The sequence below is a fragment of the Amia ocellicauda genome, chromosome 3 (genome assembly GCF_036373705.1).
Source record: "Amia ocellicauda isolate fAmiCal2 chromosome 3, fAmiCal2.hap1, whole genome shotgun sequence".
Classification (NCBI taxonomy): Eukaryota; Metazoa; Chordata; class Actinopteri; order Amiiformes; family Amiidae; genus Amia; species Amia ocellicauda.
The window spans coordinates 31,043,086-31,063,013 of NC_089852.1; the positions used below are offsets into that span (position 1 = coordinate 31,043,086).

The 19,928-nt window shown below is 48.2% G+C and overlaps 1 protein-coding gene across 1 annotated transcript in view; it reads left to right on the top strand.

The window, feature by feature from the left end:
* The window catches only part of boc (BOC cell adhesion associated, oncogene regulated), a 36,636-nt gene extending 20,122 nt beyond the window's left edge, over positions 1–16,514 (top strand). Inside the window, exons 3-19 of the mRNA XM_066699059.1 lie at positions 1,042–1,320; positions 6,118–6,264; positions 7,100–7,243; positions 7,346–7,639; positions 9,003–9,275; positions 9,787–10,082; positions 10,358–10,523; positions 10,719–10,787; positions 11,327–11,533; positions 11,778–11,959; positions 12,215–12,317; positions 12,501–12,623; positions 12,920–13,108; positions 13,335–13,522; positions 13,689–13,780; positions 14,382–14,548; positions 14,732–16,514. Coding sequence (XP_066555156.1) covers positions 1,042–1,320; positions 6,118–6,264; positions 7,100–7,243; positions 7,346–7,639; positions 9,003–9,275; positions 9,787–10,082; positions 10,358–10,523; positions 10,719–10,787; positions 11,327–11,533; positions 11,778–11,959; positions 12,215–12,317; positions 12,501–12,623; positions 12,920–13,108; positions 13,335–13,522; positions 13,689–13,780; positions 14,382–14,548; positions 14,732–14,931 — 3,119 coding nt within the window. The 3' untranslated portion in view covers positions 14,932–16,514. The remainder of the gene's footprint in view (positions 1–1,041; positions 1,321–6,117; positions 6,265–7,099; positions 7,244–7,345; positions 7,640–9,002; positions 9,276–9,786; positions 10,083–10,357; positions 10,524–10,718; positions 10,788–11,326; positions 11,534–11,777; positions 11,960–12,214; positions 12,318–12,500; positions 12,624–12,919; positions 13,109–13,334; positions 13,523–13,688; positions 13,781–14,381; positions 14,549–14,731) is intronic.
* Positions 16,515–19,928: the final 3,414 nt, after the last annotated feature.

The following is a 19,928-nucleotide window of genomic DNA, read 5'->3' on the forward strand; positions in this document are numbered from 1 at the left end:
GTGAACGTGGCTGGGGAAATCATACACAGTCTGTAGTTCAGGTCACAAGCTGCTCTGCTGCCATTGCGCAACTCCGTCTTTCCACTTATTGACCACAGCGAGAGCCCAGGCCAGACCGACATGCAGATGCTGCCAGCCAGCCAGATGGACAGAGTTGGACACGGATGCTGCGGAGATGTTACTGTGTTGTAGACAGTCCGGCCACAGCTGTGCCTCCAGGGAATACCCTGCTGTCTGGAGCAGTGTGGAGAGAGAGGGGAACATACAGGGCAAAAGAAAAAAGACTGAACATGCTGAACAAGACTAGAAATGGTGGGATGCTGCAGAAAAGGCTGTATTTGCCGATTTTGGTTTTAGCCAGTTTTTTAGCCACTTGGTGCTTTCCTGCCTTGCATTTCGGTAGTTGAATGTGCGCGTCAGCATCCTCGCACCCGGCTGCCCTCGCTCACGCTTTACATGGCTCTGTGTCCTCTGTGGTTGCCTTCAGGTGGCCTTTGATCAGAAGAGGAGGTTTATTATGTGTTTGCCATGCGTGAGTGAGCTCCTCTTCGCTATAAAATGCCTGGCAGATATACCGGTGTACGGAGCGCCACTGATGACAGTGGAGACACTATCCGCTGCTGAGCTGTCCAGAATAAGTGCGGTATTGATGGAGGGAAACTCAATTGGCAACTGCTATCATGCCACACTGACTTCAAGTATGCATAAAGGAACTTATTGTGCCCTGAGCAAACCTTGCTGGGGTCCTTCCACAGCTAATAAAAAAATATATATACAAGAAAAAGGCAAAAATGCTGAAAATGGGGAGAACAAAATAAAATAAAGGCCTAGCAAGAAACAGATCTTAATGTATTTACATGAACATAAAACCAATCCGAACTGAATAATATAAACATGCGATGGAGTTAAACTGCACCCCTGCTTAGTTCGGTCTGCTTTAGGCTGGGGGCAGGGCTGAAATGGGCCTAGTTAAGTGAATAATTAGTTATATTCATGTGGAGTGTTTGCACGACTGACGGTCTCTCCCTTTCTGCGTTCTAGATGAAATGCCTGTCTTCATGGTGCAGCCCTCCTCGGTGGTGCAGAAGCTGGGTGGCCCAGTGACCCTACTCTGCAGCGTGGAGCCCCCCAGTGCCAACGTCAGCTGGCGTCTGAACGGGCGTGAGCTGGGTGCTGCGAATGCCAGCCTGGGGGTGCAGCTGAATCCCACCGCCTTGGTCATCCCCACCCTCACCAACACCACTGTGGGCCGCTACCAGTGCATTGCCACGACCACCGCCGGAGCCCGAGCCAGTGTCCCTGCCAACGTCACGGCTGCCAGTGAGTAAATCCCACCCGGCTCCTCTGCCTGACAGACAGACACAGACAGCCTTCTGCCCCCTTTCCCAACCCTCACCTTCTGCTCCTGCCCCTACTCCACTGTCTGTCCCTCCACCTTCTCCTGCCTCTTGACTCTGCCCCAACTGCCCCCCCCCCCCCTGCTGTTGCTTCATCGGGTGCTGCAGCAGGATTCCTGGGCACTTGTTCAGAGAGCTTCATCCACAACCCGCCCCCCCAGACTGCCTGACTCAACCCTTGGACCCTTACCTCCTCCCCATGCCCCTAGGGGGAATACTGAGAGGGACTTGTTACAGCTCCATGCACAAATATGGTCAAAGGCTGATGTTGGTACCCGCGTCTTAGCAGTCATGCTCTCATGGTTGACGAGGTTGTTTTTCTGGGACTCTGGCAGCCGTCCGCTTCAACGTGACTCAGCATCAGAACGTAAGGGAGCTCAGGATTGTTTGGGTTTAACTGTGGATTTGAAAATAGGCTCTTGGGGGTGGGGGCCAGGGGAGAACATAAAATCGTTCAGTTAGGTTATCTGTTGGTGATCCTGCGAGTTTTAGGTTCTGTTTGGGCCGTCCAGCCACCTGGGGGGACACCCGCTTGCCTGCTTGAGAGGAAGAGATAGGAAAACAATGACATCATCTGGCGGACGGAGGCCTCTGTGTGTTTGTCCTCCGTGGATCCCTGGAAAGCCAGGCGTGTGGCGCAAGGATTACTTCCTGCTAAAACAAACGAAGGAGCTCCCCCGAGCAAATGTTTGCTTTGCGAGAAGTGGAGTGTCTCTGGGATGGACTGTGGCCGACTCTTCGGCAGGCAGGCAGGCAGGCAGGCAGGCAGGCAGGCAGGTGGCTGGGCTGGAGAGAGGGGTCAGAAAGATGGACAGAGAGAAAGAGAGAGAAAGGGATAGAAAGAGGGAAAGAGATGGAAGGGAAGATCTGGTTGGAGAGAGGGAGGGATGGAGAGCTGAGAAGGAGAGGATGGGAGGGAAAAAGGAATAGATAGAGGGTGCATGTGGAGATAGGTGTGTGCCACTTGGGGAGGAAGAGACGGAGAGAGAGAATCCTTTGGCTTCCCACATCCCCTGCACTTCCTGCAGCTGGCAGGGAGACGCACTTGATGCAAAAGCACAAATAAACACGGGCTTGTGACTGTAAGGATATATCTAAATAATGGGGGCTGGTGTGGATTGTTGGGGGAGGAGAAATGGTGTTCTTCAGTCTGAGAGCCTCTTGAGAAACTGGTGGGGGTGGAGGGGGGCTTCGTCTCAAGGCAGGAGGCAGTAATGGGAAATTAAGAAAAACCCGGAGGATGGATGAGGGAGGTCTCCCCCTGCTTTCGGAGTAATATAATCCACCCCCCTCCAGCTCAGGGAGCGGGGGTGGGGTGGTCCTGTAGGGTTCACACTTTGCAGGCTGTCGGTATGTTCCCTGGTTTCTCGGGACTGCAGCCCCCCTGGCTCAGATAATTACTCACAGTGCATTCCCAAGTTGGGAGAGAAGAATAACGGGATATGTCCAGGAGAAGGTGATCCATGGGGGGGGTGGGGGGATAAGGGGAGCTGTGGCGGATTTATTCTAGGTGGGTTATCACTTCACTGTACCCCCAGGAGGACTTATTTTTCTGTTCAGGAAAGAAAAGCAAAAAACTAAAAAACGAAGGAGAGGGGACGTTTAGACTTTAGTTCTTTGTTAGCCCCTTCAGTCCAGTCAGTGACTCTGTAGCAGTTCAGTCCAGTCAGACTCTGCAACCATCTAGTCCAGTCCAGTCCGGTACGGTGCGGACCGACTCTTCAGCAGTACGTTTTTGATCCTGTCTCGCTCCAAGATTTTGTGATAAATTATACTAACTTCATGCAGATCCTGCTTTAAGTAAACTTCAGTTCTGCATTTTGGCTCTTAAGTTCTACTTTCAGCAGAATACTTTTTTAATAATTGTATCCAAATGCCTTGGGACGCCAGCTTTCAATTTATTGTGCAGCCATCGCCTCTTATTTGAAATATGCTTTTCTCTCTCCCCCCCCTTGCTGTCTCAGAGGCCCAGCGCCTGTGTTAAATCCTGAAGTCATGGAAAGGCTATTGCTGTTCTGGTTGTCTTTTAAGGATTAATGATATTTATAAAATAGTTCTGACTTTTATTTTTTTTGTGTGGGTGGAAGAAATCTCATTGGCAAGGCTCTCCTAAAAATTGTAAAAGGGCTGAAGGTCATTAATCATGTTTATGACTTGCTGATGAGCAATGATATGAGGGCTGCTGTTCTGAGTACAGTGTAGAGGTGGGCTTGGGGGGCTGTGAGGGGAGTTGGGGGAGTGGGAAAGGGAGTTGCCTTCAAAAAGAGCATGAGTAGGGAGTTTTAAACACCGCGAGGAAGCCTTCCTTAGGGAGTCACTTCAGTCCAACTTTAAAAGCTAAATGTTTCTCTTTGTTCCACAGTCGACTTTAAGAGGTTTAAAGAGGGCAAAACCTCACAACTAGCCGGATTCAACAACACACCAGCTTTCTTCTCCGTTTAACAAACCGAATGGTGACAGAGACCCAGACCTGTCCGCAAACCTTACTGGGAGTGTTTTATATACAGGGATTCCCATTGCTCAGAGGAAAATAAAGTTTCTATAATATAATTCAAACCTCACTAGACCTTTCATTTGAGGCATTGGACTTTTTAAAGTCCTTTTCAATGAGAACCATCCCGTTCTGGTCCCCCGCTCTGTGTTGCAATGCAGGAGGAGCAGCAGGGCTGGGGGGGGGTGCCGGGAAGTGGTCTGTGCTCACGAGGGTGAAAGGTGTACTTGCTGGAATCTGAGAGGGGGAGAGCCATTAAAACAACCAAGATGAATTTTGCAAAAGCAGCCAGTATTTCGGCGCTGTCGTGTCTCCCCCGCGAAACCCGAGTCCCCCGACGCTGGCAGCCTCCGTCCTGTGTTTCTCATTCCAGCTTGCTTGGGCCGGGCAGCAGGGAGGGGGTCAGGAATGCAGAGAAGACAGAGTACCTGTCAGCGCAGTCGGGGGGCCGGGTAGCAATGGTACAGGGAGTACAGTTTGAATGTCTAAGGAGAGAGGGACCGGGGGGGGCATTTACTCTGTTGTATAGTCAGGTGATTGCTCTCTTGGATGTTTTGCTGACACTGGTCTCCGTGTATGGGGGATGATTACTCTTCCCCAAGACAGTTTCCATTGGGGGGGTGGGGATGGGGGCAGGGGTTGATTGATTCAAGAACCTACAAGATTATATTTTGTAATCTAATGACAGAACAAAACGGAAAACATTCCCAAGCCAAAGCTACAGTGTGGAGATGATCCTCTGAAAATCCGCCCCGTTGAATACGAGTGTTTTCCTCCAGTCTGGAGTGCATTTCTGCAGAGCATTAACGGCTAACTCAAAGTAGTGACTAATATGATTTAGTTACAGCCAGGCCTAATGGAAACCAGACCCCCCCCCCCAAAGAGATGGAAGAATGTTAAGCTGGCCAATGTGGTCATCTTTACATAATATAATAATCTGAGATATGTAATGTTTAGATTTTAATTATTGATTTCACATTTAAAACAATAACTCCTGTGAGGGTGCCAGAAAAACCTGAAGGCGCAGAGGGAGGGGGACCGATTGAAATCCTGGCAGTGGGAAGCAGGATGCTCTGGGGTCTGTGTGTGTGTCTGTTGCTTTAGCTAATATTAAAATGACCCGAGACGAGATCAATCTGGGTGACAGGCATCTGGAGATCCTCAAGCAGTCTGTGGACTGGGCTTCTTCATCTCATCCCTGAGAAGGATTATTTTTTTTTATCTTCTCTTCTTCTTCCTTTAGTGCCCCCTTTAGAGTGCCTCTCTCCTCTTGGCCTGCAACCCCCCACTCCTTTCCCCTTGCCTCCACCCCTGAGCAGCCCCACCCCTCCTCTGGGGTTAGAGGCTAATTTAGTCTCCATGCCTACTCAATCAAGGGCCCCTCTCCTTCCAGGGCCTGTCAATTACCCTGACACGGATGACAGTTTGGTCCCGCAGCCGTGAGCTCCCCTGGGGCTGCATCTAAATCCCCCTGCCTGCCCTCATTCCTTGGCCCCGCTTTTCTTTTGAAGAAACCTGAGAAGGACCACTGTGACTAACGACACCCCCCTCCACCCCCTTTTGAATTTCATTCCCCTCCCCTCCCCCCTCAGACCTAGTCAACTCCCTGAACCCCCGCATCTAAATCAGTCATAAGTGCCAAGAGGTTTGTTTTGTTTCTTCTTTCTTTCTTGTGATATATCTGTTGGTTTAATTTTTAAGAGCACTGTTTTGTACAGACCCTTATACCGAAGAACATGATTGGGATTTTGGCGGTAGTGGTGATGTTATAGACACGAGGTTTCTGCTGTTCTGTAACTGCACTCGGTCTGTTTGCCTCAGTTTGACAGGCCACTCCTGTTCAGCCCAGCTTGGATGCCCACGGCCTCTGCCTCTTGTAACAACATAGCTTTCCTCGGGTAGATCCTGCAAGTTGGCTTGTGAGTGAAGCTTCAGCCAAATTAATAAAATAAATACTTCAACTACCACCACTACTGTTACTACTGCTGCTCCTGTGACTACACATACTATTATTAGTACTAGCGCTACTAAGCCACATGTCTAGGGACTGTATTTCTGGACACTCGTGTATTGATGAATGGCTGTAACCCGAGGGTGCAGGCAGCAGGGGGCTACAGGAACAGGCTGATGATCTAGTGGCTGTCCCTCCTTTGCCCAGCTGGTTCTGTGTGTACCGGAGTGTGTGAGTGTTGTCCAGGCTCTGTCTCACCGGCCCTGGTGTCCCTGCAGAGCTGCGTGACTTTGAGCCGGACGACCAGCAGGAGATCGAGGTGGACGAGGGGAACACAGCGGTCATCGAGTGCCACCTGCCGGAGAGCCAGCCCAAGGCCCAGGTGCGCTACAGTGTGAAGCAGGAGTGGTTGGAGACCTCCAAAGGTGAGTTTCATGAACCTCAACATGCCACACTGGTTGTAAGCTTTTTCTCCTCCTGTCTTTCTCTGCCCCACTCTCACTTTTTCTTCCTGTCTCTCCCTCTTTCCCTTTTTCTCTTTCTACCCCCTCTCTTTCTCCTCTGTCTCTCATCTCTCTTGTGCTCTTGATCAGTTCCCCCTCTCTCCTCTCCCTCCCTCTCTCTGTCTTTAATTTGTTTGGCTTTGCTCAGCCAAATTTTAAATTAATAAAAAGAAAAAGAATTGGAGAGGACTGATGGCGTCTTGTTTCGCCTTATTCTTCGAGGTAGGTAGTTAGTACTGATGAAATCAATCACCTAAGCCATTGGAGGCCCTGAGGCCCCTCTCCCTCTCTCTCTCTCTCTCTCCTGCCTGGTGGTCCTCTGCATGTCCCCTTAATGCATCGTGTGTTTCACTGCTGTACCAGTGTGTGGTCAGGGGCTCCTGCTAATCGGGAGAATTTATCTAGATAAGGGAGTTATTCAGTGAATCTGGGAACTTGTTTTTCTTTCTAATTTTTTGTTCATGCTATATTGGACAGGATGGGGGAACAGGACAGGATGGCATGGGGACAAGGGGGCAACAAATACTTGTATTTATTTTTGCTAGCAAAGTAACTCAAGTAGATTCTTATAATTTATCTCTGGGGCTTTAAGAAAAAGAAAATAAAAGTTGTATAAACTAAACCATGTTTTAGTTTCACTCTCAAAACCATAACCTCTTGAGATGAAGCCATAGCCATGTCAGTCAGTCCGTGCAGTCTGTAAGTCCGTCTGTTCTGAGAGGTGACGGAAGGCTTCTGTTCTTGGTGTCACCCACAGGAAATTACCTCATCATGCCCTCGGGGAACCTGCAGATCGTCAATGCTACCCAGGAGGATGAGGGCACCTACAAGTGTGCCGCCTACAACCCTGTGACCCAGGAAGTGAAAACCTCCTCCTCCTTGGACAGGCTGCGCATCAGACGTGAGCAGATGCAAATTTGTTAATAATTCAAAAATAAATGTCTAGTGTCTGTGAGTCAGATTTTTCCCTTTGTGTCTAACGCTCACTGTCCCCTCCCTGCAGGCTCAACATCGGAAGCTGCCCGCATCATCTACCCGCCGGGCTCCCAGTCCATCATCGTGACAAAGGGGCAGCGACTGGTGCTGGAGTGTGTGGCAAGCGGCATCCCGCCCCCGCAGGTCACCTGGGAGAAGGATGGCGTGGGACTGCGGCCACGCAACAACACGCGCTTTCTGCTGAGCAACCTGCTGATCGACACGGCGGGCGAGGGCGACTCCGGCACCTATGTGTGCCAGGCTGACAACGGTGTGGGCGCCCTGGGCAGGGCCTCCATCCTGTACAACGTGCAAGTGCTGGGTGAGTGCGTGGAGGTGGTGCCGCATTGCCTGCTCTTGCGTGCTTTCAGATCCCTCTCTAATCGGGGTCTGTTGCTCTTAGTCCAGCATAATTTCTGTGCATTACATCTTGGTATTATTATTCTTTTATTTTAATCTGCATCTTAATACCATTTATGGGGGGGGTTCTTTCATGTTCTCGGTCTCTGTTTTGAAGGCTAAGGTTGAGGAAACCTAAGGAGCTTCCTATGAACAGTGTCGGTCTCCTAGAAGCACAGTTGTTGCCCAAGTGTGCCTTCACAGAGAAATAAGGAAATAATGGTTTTCTTTTATAAACAGTTGTGCAGCAAAGACAAGTTCTGAAATTTGATGGTGTAAAAGCTGCACGTTGCTCTGTCATGAACACCCTGATCTCAGTGCTGCCGTGCTGTACTAGCAGTGAGTGCTGCTGCCGCTTACTCGACCAGAACTTGATTGCATTATAGCACGAGATACAGACAGGCCCAGATACAGCAGTGCAGGCCTCACAGATCGAGCGTTGAGTGAGTTTCACATGTTCTGTCAACATAGACGGAGGAATGTAGCCCTGGCTTGAATTCCAGCGAGTGACAAATTAACAGCAAAAAAAAATAAAATAAAACGTAACTTAGTAACAAGATTTTCCATTAAGTTTTTGTCTCGGGTTCTGAACAGCTGTTATTAATATCCCAAGCAGATCGCTGCTGGTTTAAGCAGCGTCGTTTTATTTGATTTAATTTTCTTTCCTCTTTATTGAAACCGATTCAAATTCAGCCAACCATCAACTGCACTGGGCTCATCGCATTATTGCGCTTTGTAAACACGGCCCAGTGACTGGCATGTTATTCCAACGATGCTCCTCAGCTGTCTCTGGTTTCTGTGCACAGCATAACGGGGGGGCACAGGGAAACGTCTGTATTTGGGGTTATAAAAACGGCGTGCTCTTAATCTGAAATGGGGCTCTGTTTTCACACGCTGCTCGCGGCCTCGCCAGCACTTTGTTTGTTTGCTTCTGTGCGCTTCGTTGGGCCTCGTGCTGCACATCTTTGCAGCTGTGCTGAATTCGGCTTGATCTTGATAAGGTTTCCGAGTCTCTCCGAGTCTCCGGCGAGACTGCTGCCCACGCCACTCCTGGGCTGACCAGCAGCGCGTCTGTCTGAGTCTCTGCATTGCTGGGGTGCATCTCTGGCTTCGGTCCTGGAGGTGCTGTGATGTAGCCCTGCGGTGCCATTCTACACTGTGGGAAGAATTCCTTCTGTCTGCTGTTGTCTCATGAGAAATAGATGCCTTCACCAAGGGCACCTTACAGCCCCTTCCTTTAGCCCAGTTGTGCTCATGCTGTCTCTGTATGTGTGTGTGTGACGCAGAGCCCCCGGAGGTGATGGTGGAGCTGCAGCAGCAGGCCGTGCCTTGGGGGGAGAATGTGCGGTTCAGCTGCAGCGTGCGGGGGAACCCCCAGCCCTCAGTGGTGTGGCTACACAACGCGCAGCCCCTGGCCCCCTCGCAGCGCCACCGGCTGTCCGTGCGCATGCTACGTGTGCTGAACGTCGGACCCCAGGATGATGGCATCTACCAGTGCATGGCGGAGAACGGGGTTGGCAGCTCGCAGGCCGCAGCCCGTCTCATCACCCTGTCCCCAGGTCAGTACACACCACCCGGGACCCCAACCTCAACTCTGTCTCTCTGACCCCCTTTCTTTACTGTCATGTTCTGGAAGACATCCAGTACATACAGGCTAGACCTGATCAAAACTTTGACTGACACTGCAAATCACAAATCATGAAGTTGTACCCCATTTGTTATTTTGTTTTTTTTTAATATTGTTCACAATGGCGGGCACAGTGTGCAGCTCCAGAACCACAGCAGTGCATTGTGGGAGCTGGCAGCTCTGCAATTTGTGAACTCAAAACCGAACTCTGTTGCACTTTGCAAACCCGGTTTTATTTATAACCCCATCAGAAGGCAATTTTTTTATTTAATATTTTTTAAGTAGAAAATGCTTTTTCTGTGCAGTCTGCAAATCTGTGCAGGGATAAATGAAGCAGTTTTCAGAACCTCAAAATCCCGACCTTAACTCCTTCTGGCAGTGGAGTCGGATTTCCTTGAGGCGATCGCTTTCTGTCTGACGCTGGGATTTTCCCAATGTCACAGGATCGACGTCCAGAGTGGGGAGACTGCCCTCCGCTGACCTCCTCCCTCTGCCCGATATCCTGAGGCCTCTGAGCCCAGACAAGATGCTGATCGACCGGGCCTCTCAGAAACCTGGGGCCACGGTGCCGGCCAGCCCCCCAGACTGCTCAACCTTCTCAGGACAGATCTCTCTGGCTGAGGCCCCCATCATCCTCAGCCTGCCCAGAACAGGCAAGGCCGACTCCTACGAGCTGCTGTGGCGACCCCGGCACGACGGAGGGGCCCCTGTGCTGGAGTACATCGTGAAATACAGGAAGGTAAGACAGACCGACTGTGAGCCTGTGGGGAATTGTTGACCAGGGAGAGGGTTTTTGTAGTGTGCTGAAGACGGTAAGCTTGCTCAGCAATTACCTCTATCACTCTAATGCAGTTACTGTAGTATTGCTATTTCTTGTTCACACCCACACGCAAAAGAAGAGTGTAGTATCAGTATTAATACTGGATTGATAATACGCATACACACACTCTACACAGGGCGGGGTGTGTTTGCTGTTGTGTGTTGCTGATGGAGCTATCCCCCTCCCCCCCCCAGTCTGGAGACCCCACAGACGAGTGGACAGTCAGTGCCATCCCCGGCTCCCTGCACAAGCTGACCCTGGCGCGGCTGGACCCGGCCAGTCTGTACGAGGTGGAGATGGCGGCCCGGAACTGCGCCGGCCTGGGGCAGCCGGCTATGATGACCTTCAGGACTGGGAAAGGTAACCAACCCTCTCCAGCTCCGGCCTGCTCACTCATGTTATCTGATTTTATAGTCTTTTTTTAGTTTTAGTTTGTTTTAATATGGAAAGGTGTTTTTTTGTTGTCTGCTGAATGTAGCTTTTTCCAAATGTTCCCAAAAATGCTGTGTCCGGTGTTGCAGTGCAGTGACCTCCTGTCCTCTTCTCACCCTCCAGGTCACATTAACGGTCAGAAAACTCCGATCAAGATAGTCCCTGGACCAGTGGAGACCGCACGACTCTCTCGTATGTCTCATTATCCCCATCTCTCTCTCCTATCACAGCGTCTTCTGCTAACCCTATAATATTACAAAACACTGCAGTTTTTAAATCATAACTGCTTGTGCAACACCTTAAGTTTCTTCCATTAGGATTAAAAGTCTTTCTTAGAAAACCTTTTTAAACTTTTAACCAATCTATATTTTTCCCTGATATTTTTAACACTAACACTGGTGTCTCTCTCTTTCTCTCTCTCTCTCTCTGCTTCTACTCCCCTTTTGTTACCGTGCATAGGATAACCAGGCCGTAAGTGCTCCGCATGCAGCTGTTGTGTGTGTGTCTGGTGTGGTTATACTCTCAGTAGTGTCTGGGTTTAAGCTCCAGTCAGTGGCAGTTGTATAAATCACTGCTCTTTGGTACGAGGTGCACTGACAATCGCCCTGCCATTCCTCTAGTAGTGGAGTAGTACCTGTGTCAGCTTTGGGCTTCTGTTTGTGTCTGAGGAAGACTGAAGATGCTGTGAGTCAAAGGGGTTGACATCTTACCCCCCCCACTCTCTCTCTCAGCTCCCGAGGCCCCTGACCGCCCCACGATCTCCACGGCATCGGAGACCTCCGCGTACGTCACCTGGATCCCCCGGGGCAACCGCGGCTTCCCCATCCAGTCGTTCCGCGTGGAGTACAAGAAGCTGAAGAAGGGCGGGGACTGGACCGTGGCCGTGGGCAACATCCCGCCCTCGCGCCTCTCTGTGGAGATCGCCGGCCTGGAGAAAGGTGAGGGCAGGCCTGGGGGAGGAGCAGCAGGGTGGGGGTGGAGTCGGAGCAGCTTCTCAGAGGCTCGTGGTAGATCTGTTTATTTTACACATTGTTAAAATGCTGTATAGAGAGAGAGAAACAGATACAATCTGTGTGAATGTCTGTTAATACATGAATCCCTTACATTTGAAAATGTATTGCCCTATTTGCCCTGTTCCTGAGCCCTAGACCTGTATGTGATGGTTGTTGCTTCTCCCTTCAGGAACCTCCTACAAGTTCCGTGTGCGAGCGGTGAATGTGCTGGGCGAGAGCCCCCCCAGCGCGCCCTCCAAGGCCTATACCGTGTCGGGCAGCAGCCACACCCACAACGAGCGGCCCATCGCCGGGCCCTACATCACCTACAACGAGGCCATCAACGAGACCACCATCATGCTGAAGTGGACGGTGAGGAGCAGTGCGTGTGGTTCAATGGCAGCCACAGAGGAAATCTACTCTGATGGTTGGAATGCTGTGGCTTTGCTGAGCTGTGATTTTACCCAGATTGCTTCTGGAGAATCTGAGATGATTCATTTATGGAAATAATGACCTGATGCAGACAGATCGACCGACACAATCGCACCCTTACAAGGAACCGTGACGCCGGTGCAGAGGCCTGGAGTGAGACGAGTGTCGGCTGACCTGTTTCTCTTTCCTTCGCAGTACACTCCCACCAACAACAACACCCCCATCTACGGCTTCTACATCTTCTACAGGCCCACGGACAGCGACAACGACAGCGACTACAAGAAGGATGTTGTGGAGGGTAAGGCTGGCCACTGTCCAGTCCCATTTGATAGACGAGGCTCACAGTAGTGTGGCTCCACACTTGTCATAGTGTGATACGGGTTGTCTTAGTCCTGTAAGTCGCCTTAGACAAAAGGTTCTGCCACGTGATGAAGATGATGATGATGATCACTTAGCCCCGTCCTGTCTTCCCTCTCCACAGGTGACCGGTACTGGCACTCCATTACCGATCTGCAGCCTGAGACGGCCTATGACATTAAGATGCAGTGCTACAATGAGGGTGGGGAGAGCGAGTTTGGCAACGTTGTGATCCTCGAGACCAAAGGTGAGTGGAGATGCTGGGTCCTGCTTCCCCCCCTCGCTCGTTGCCTCTCCATCAAGACAAAATGGACAAAAAAACCTGAATAAGCTTTTAATCTTGGGATACGGGCCACACTGAGCTTTTTGTTTAGTTGGCATGTTGCAGAGCCAAAGGCTGGGCATCTCTCTCTCCAGCTGCAAGATGCCTCCGCTCAGCCCTGAAGCTGGCTGTGGACATGGTTGTTAGGATGTGCCGTGTGGTTGCGGCCCTTGTGTAGCGTTGAGCTCCCTGTGACCTCACCGTGCGTCTCCCTCTCACAGCACGTAGACACCCGCGGCCCCCGCTGGTGGAGACGACGCCGGGCCCATTGGAGATGGAGGGCAGCGTGGCCACGGTGCCGCGGTCCAGTGACCTGCCCTACCTCATCGTGGGCGTGGTGCTGGGGGCCCTCGTCTTCATCATCGTCGCCTTCATCCCCTTCTGCCTCTGGAGGGCCTGGGCCAAGCAGAGTGAGTGTGCTGCTGCTGTTGATGCTTTTACTGTAATTTGTTGTTATTGCTGAAGTCTTGTATAGAGCAAATTATTTCCATAGAGTAAACCTGGTTCTCTGTAGAGCTGATTAATAATGCATTTCATCGGTGCAAACAATTCGTACACCTCTGTGGAGTAGCGGTTGTTGTTGTTGTATGGAGTGCATGCTGTTGATGCTGGCTGGCGCGTTGTGTGTTTATACAGAGCAGACCTCAGACCTGTGCTTCACAGGGGGCCCTGCGCCCCTGTCGTCCTGTCAGTACACCATGGTGCCCCTGCAGGGCGTGGTGCTGCCAGGTGGACACTGCCCGGGGGAGGGGGCTCTGCTGCCCCACACAGACTACAGCACCAATGGCAAGCTGCCCGGCTACTGCCTCTCCAGCGCACACCAGGTGAGTCCTGGGGTCCCTCTGCGAGTGAAAACCTGCTCATAGATGATGCTTATATTTACCCTAAGTTGATTGCTTAATGTTATTAGAGGTGTGTCAGTGTAATGTGCTGGTTGTCCAAGTATTTGGGTTTGGAGTGAGTTATCTCTTACTCACCCCTCTGCTGCAGGACGCCCTGGACTGCGAGATGGAGGCCAACACCTTACTGCCACAGAGAGCCACAGCAAATGGCAAGCCGGCCATCTACCATTACTGTGACAGGTCAGTATGTTTGTGTGTGTATGTACAGACGGGTAACAAAGGAAAAAGCTGAATAAATGAGTGGAGGAACATAACGAATGCAGATGCCTCCAAACAGGTATACTGCATGATACAATTAAGCAATTAGCATCCTATCACGCTCTGTGGCATGTATAAAAATGCTGAGCAGTCACCAGATCTCAACCCAGTTGAACACCTATGGGAGATTTTGGACCGACGTGTTAGACAGCGCTCTCCACCACCATCATCAAAACCCCAAATGAGGGAATATCTTTTGGAAGAATGGTGTTCATCCCTCCAGTAGAGTCCAGAGACTCGTAGAATCTGGCACCATGAGCCGCCAGAACAGCTTCAATGCTCTTGGCACAAACAGCTTACTGACACCTTACTAGTTTTTCCTTTAATTTTTCACCTGTCTGTATATACGTGTCATTATTTGTGGCCAGCCCAGTGGCTCTCATCCTGCAGCCTGAGGCCAATGGGAGGCTCTGCTCTGGAGGACACTCCTGTGCCAGTGCCACTCACTCTTGCCTGCCTGTGTCTGAGCTCAGTCCACCCAGAGGTCCCTAACCCCTCTCTCCCCTGGCTGTCAATACCCCAGGACTCCAGAGCCAGACCACAGTGAGACCTCCTACCTGCCCGATGACTCCACCCACCAACTTCTCCACACGCCCGAGGAGCCGATCAACTTGTGCATGATCACGGGAGGCGACGCCCACTCCCACTGTGGAGGAATGGGTGTGGCCAGGGAGGTTCACCTTAACGCAGGTAAATATCCCACCTGTGTCTCTGCATTCCCCTTTTGGGATTTTTGTTGTTAAACTGGAATCTAAAGCTAGAGACCTGCAGCTACACTGGCCATCTATTCCCTTGAGTGCAGTAAAAATAGTGATGTAGTTATTTTCCTCCTGCGGTGTTCTGACCACCTCTTTTTCTCCTCTCCCTGCGCAGGCTTGCCATGCATTGTGCTTTTAACTCCAGTGGAGGAAGTTGAAAATCCCAAAGTTCCAGAGCGTCCGAGTGGCTCCACTTCCACAACGCAGCAGCCCCAGAATGCCCTTCAACAGGAAGTGGTGTGGGGAGTGACAGAGAGGTGTCACAATGGGACACAACTGGAAGATAAAGGGACTCAGAACTCATTAAAAGAGTGAAAAGACTATAGGAGGAAAAGGAAAAAGAGAACTATTTATTTTTGTATAACAGACATATTTATATATTTATACTTTTGTAAATAAATTGATGTGTTTTGTTATACTGTACATATAGGGGGATTTGTATTATTATTTATTTTTTTCTTAAAGCAACATGGATATGTTTTACTCACAGAAAGCTGCCTGGCAGGTACCTATGGACAAAGGGAGTATTCTGCTGGAATCTTTTCAATTCCTTGTTTTCTTGTACCAAGAAAATCTTTAATCATGCCCCGTGTTCATTAAGAGTTTTACCAGAACATGCTTTGAACATACAATGTATGTTTTGGGCTCGACCTAGGCATCAATATGGTAAATGCAGTCCTAAGTACTTTCCAAATTTATCATTTTCTCACATTATTTTTGTATAGGTTTCTATGAAATAATGCAGAATGTCAACTCTGATGAATCGGAACACCACAATCCTTTAAAAATAGAGATCTGATTTATAAAACAATGTGGAAGATACACTGGTACCTTGTTTTGTAGTACAGACGCAGTGCCGACTCTACAAACTGGCCTCCTGCAGTGGTGACTCTCCTGTTGACCCTGCACTACAACGTGCCAGTGGCCTTTGAAGAAACGCCGATTCCATCGCAATTAAACTGCAGACCCTGACAGTCCCATAGCGACCGCTTCGCTTGCCGTCCTCCGCAGACCAGGGCTCTGTGGTGTTCAGTGCCGCGCTGCCCTGCACATCGCTGTACCCACTCCAGCCTCCTGTAAATACTGAGCGTGTCAGCCCAGGGGCCGGGCTGTTCTATACCGTTCTTGAGCATCTTTTGTATGTTTGTATGTTTTGCATGGTTGAAGCGTTTTGTACTGTTTCTTACAAGAAAGTATAAATCTGTGATTTGCAGGTGCCTTCATTAACAAAATACTACAAAGCATGCTGACTAATTTCTTATACAGCAAAATGGAAAATGTTTAATTTTAAGATCTCGTGGTGTTTGGATATGCATATTTATTTTTAGGCATTTATATGGATTTATCTGTGAAAGAAATTCTGGTAAAACTGGCTTAATATATATATATATATATATATATATATATATATATATATATATATATATATATATATATATATACAGATTTTACACATTTTTAAGATTTATTTGTGTGTGTGTATGCGTGTGTGTATGCGTGTGCGTGTGTGTGTTATTTTTATTTGACTAGGAATATCTGTGTATTTCAGCAGGTCTTTTTTTGACCACAGTAATAGTCTCTTCAGAGACACTCATCCCTATTGCCCAGTGAGTATTATTGGTCCTGTGCTGCACGACTCCAGCAGTCGGGACGTTTGAGCTGCTCAGTGTTTGCATCCCTGTGTATCAGGGGAACCCTGTGCTTTGAGCTGGGGCGGTTAGCTCTCCGATAATATGAAGGATCACTTCTGTTCTGTCTTATGTAAATTGAACAGCCCTGTGTGGCATCTTTATTTTTGTTTGTGTTTTAAATATATACATTTTACATGTCATGCACTTATGAAAAATAGCAAATACTTCCTAGGAGAGAAATGCATGTAAATAAAGCTTGAGAAACTATGTCTTTGCATCATCTTTCCTTCCTAACGGGCCGCAGTGTTAATGTGCAGAGATCTGGGCGGACGCTGTTTCCCCTCACGGCTCGGGTATGGGTGTCACAGCCTGCAATTCTGCATTTCAGATCCATGCATCATATCACAGCAGGCGGCTGCAGCTGCTCCCTCACGAGCACGGACAGTTCTCCGGAATGAATTCCGATCTGAAGAGTAAACCCTATTTTCAAGCCTGTAAACTGATTTAAAAGCTAGTGTTCACAGCTGAATAGAGTGACTTCGACTACAGCTCTGCTTTCCTACAGACGTGAAACAGCATTTGGTTTGTAAAGCAACAAAATGTCTTGGAAAAAGGACCCTTCACTCTTGTAGTCAACGCTCTCCTGCTGGAAGCAAAAATCACGGCCCAGACTCCGTGTCCGCTGGCTGCCTTACTTCATTCTGGTTTCTTATCACATGCTAGAAGTGAACGCCTGAGTTCTGGTTCTGTAGGCTGAGCACAGCTGGACTCCACAGTGATCCATGTGGCGCTGGGAAAAGCTGGGCTGACTGTGAAGTGCTCAGCAGTTTCCCCTCAGTGGCACGCTGCTGACCGGGCAGCCATTCTCCAGGATACTTCAGGCAGGAGGGTTGAGAAATGGTGGATGTTTTTTCTCATTTAAATTATCAAGCTTTCAATAAGATCTATATGTAAGATTAAAAAAAAAAAACATACATTTGTATCACATTGAGTATAATGTTTACTCATTAGCAAAGAAATTTCATGTCTTTCAAAATGGTCCATTTTATTCATTTTTATTGTTCAGATAGACAATGAACAAATAAAGTTGTAGTCAAATTCTGTTCTCCCATCATTTCCTTTCTTAAGATATAGTACATGCATTCCAAATGTCTCAGATTGGCAAAATAACTCCTAGCAATTAGAGATTGTTACACACTTTAAGTTAGTGATTTATGTTGAATAAACCTCTCAAGGTGACACCACAGAGGTTTACTAAACTTCCCAGTGAATGTCTTTATACTGAACAAGAAAAACTACTGCAGTCAGGCCTTATTTTAAGGGGAAAATTGCATTAACCTCCAAAAAGGTTATCAAAACTTTGAAATATATACATTGGCTAGCATAAGGTTAGCCATTTTATTAGTCCAAGTTTAAAACTTGAATCTACTAAGACTTATGGGAACAGATGCATTTCAACACTTCTTAAAAGTCTTTTTCTAAACAGATGCATTACTTTATTGTTAACCCTAATTTACCCAAATTGAAATACAGGCGCGTTCTGACCTACGACAACCTCGTTTTACGACATTACATACTTACGACAGCCCATTATTTTTCAATATGGACGTGCATGGATTCTGTTGCATTTTCTACGTACCATTTAAATATAGTCTAACTTATGGTTACAATCTTTAACATTTAGCCTTACTTTTATCGCCTTACGACAGATCATAGGAACAGACGCGCCTGTATGTATAAAGCACTTCACAGGTGTGGTGCTGTGGAGTGGAGTGTCGTGGGGTCAGTACCAGGTGAGGGGCACTGCTGTTGTGCCTGTTGTAAGCTAGATTGCTCCAGTAAAAACCCAGTTGTGTTGCTAGCATTCCTGATTTTGTTTGAACTGCCTTAATTGAAGTTAATCTTGTCTGTAGTTTGCCTTAATTTAAGTCAATTCAGTACAGCTGCTGCGTTGGTGAAAGTAGACAGGTTGAAGGAAAGGTGATTTAGTCTAGGATTAGCAGGATTTCAGTTAAGTGAGTTGTGCCAGGTGGATCCAGTTGGAGACAGTTAGGTGTGAATTGGGGGCAGGTAGACAAAAGGGTACTTAAAGCTGCTGTTGAGAGCAACTGACTGGAAGATGGTAAATGTCATACCAATCCACAAGAAAAGGGACAAAATTGAGCCAGGAAATTACAGACTAATCAGTCTCACCTGCATTACTTGTAAAATGTTGGAACAAAATGATTAGACAGAAAACTATATTCTTGGAGACAGTCAACACGGGTTTAGACGAGGCAGATCAGTCTTACTAATTTATTCGAATTATTTGAACATGCTACTGCAGCTGTAGATCACGTGAAAGCATATGATATGATATACTTAGATTTTCAAAAAGCTTTTGATAAGGTTCCACACCAAAGACTGATCCTCAAATTGGAAGCTGTAGGCATTCAGGGTAATGTAAGTAGATGGATTATGAACTGGTTGATGTCTAGGAAACAGAGGGTGTCGATTAGAGGAGTCGCTTCTAACTGGAGTGAGGTTGTTAGTGGAGTTCCACAGGGATCAGTACTAGGGCCTTTGCTTTTTCTAATCTATATTAATGATCTGGACTCTGGGATAGTTAGCAAACTTGTCAAATTTGCAGATTATAATAAAATAGGTGGCTCAGAAGATACAATCTTGGCAGCACAGGTTATTCAAAGGGACTTAGATAATATTCAGTTGTGGGCCGACACCTGGCAGATGAAACTCAATGTGGACAAGTGCAAGGTATTATATGCAGGTAACAACAATGTCCACTATAATTACACTATGGGGGGAATAGAACTAGATGAAGTAACGCATGAGAAAGACCTAGGAGTCTATGTGGACTCCTCACTTTTCCATCCAAACAATGTGGGGAAGCAATAAAAAAGGCAAACACAATGCTAGGGTATATTGTCAAAAGTGTAGAATTGAGTACAAGGGCAGTAATGTTCAGACTGTACAATGCACTCGTTAGAGCTCATCTGGATACTGTGTGCAGTTCTGGGCTCCACACTTCAAGAAAGATATCGCTGCTCTAGAGGCAGTTCAGAGGAGAGCAACCAGACTTATTCCAGGTCTGAAGGGAAAGTCCTACTGAGAGACTGAGGACCTGAACCTTTTCACCCTGGAACAGAGGAGACTACGTGGGGACTTGATCCAAGTCTTCAAAATCATGAAAGGCATCGATCACATCAACCAGAGGAGCTTTTCCAGATCAGCAGGGACACACGCACCCGGGGACACAGATGGAAATTGGGCTTCAAGGCATTCAAGACCGAAAACAGGAGACACTTCTTCACACAGAGAGTCGTCACAATCTGAACAAACTCCCCAGCGATGTGGTAGAAGCTGAACATTTGGGAACATTTAAAAATAGACTGGATAGGATCCTTGGATCACTTAGTTATTAATAACATTTAAAAATAGACTGGATAGCATCCTTGGATCACTTACTTATTAATGGACACCAAACAAGCACGATGGGTCGAATGGCCTCCTCTCGTTTGTAAACTTCTTCTTCTTCTTCTTCTTCTTATGTATAAAGAATATAATAATAAGCATGTGACCCCGACCCTGCAGGTTGCAGTCAGCGTGGAAAATGGTGAACTCTCTTTGTGCTTATAGGTGAAGCCTTATATCATAGGTGAGATATAGATCTTAGATATAGAG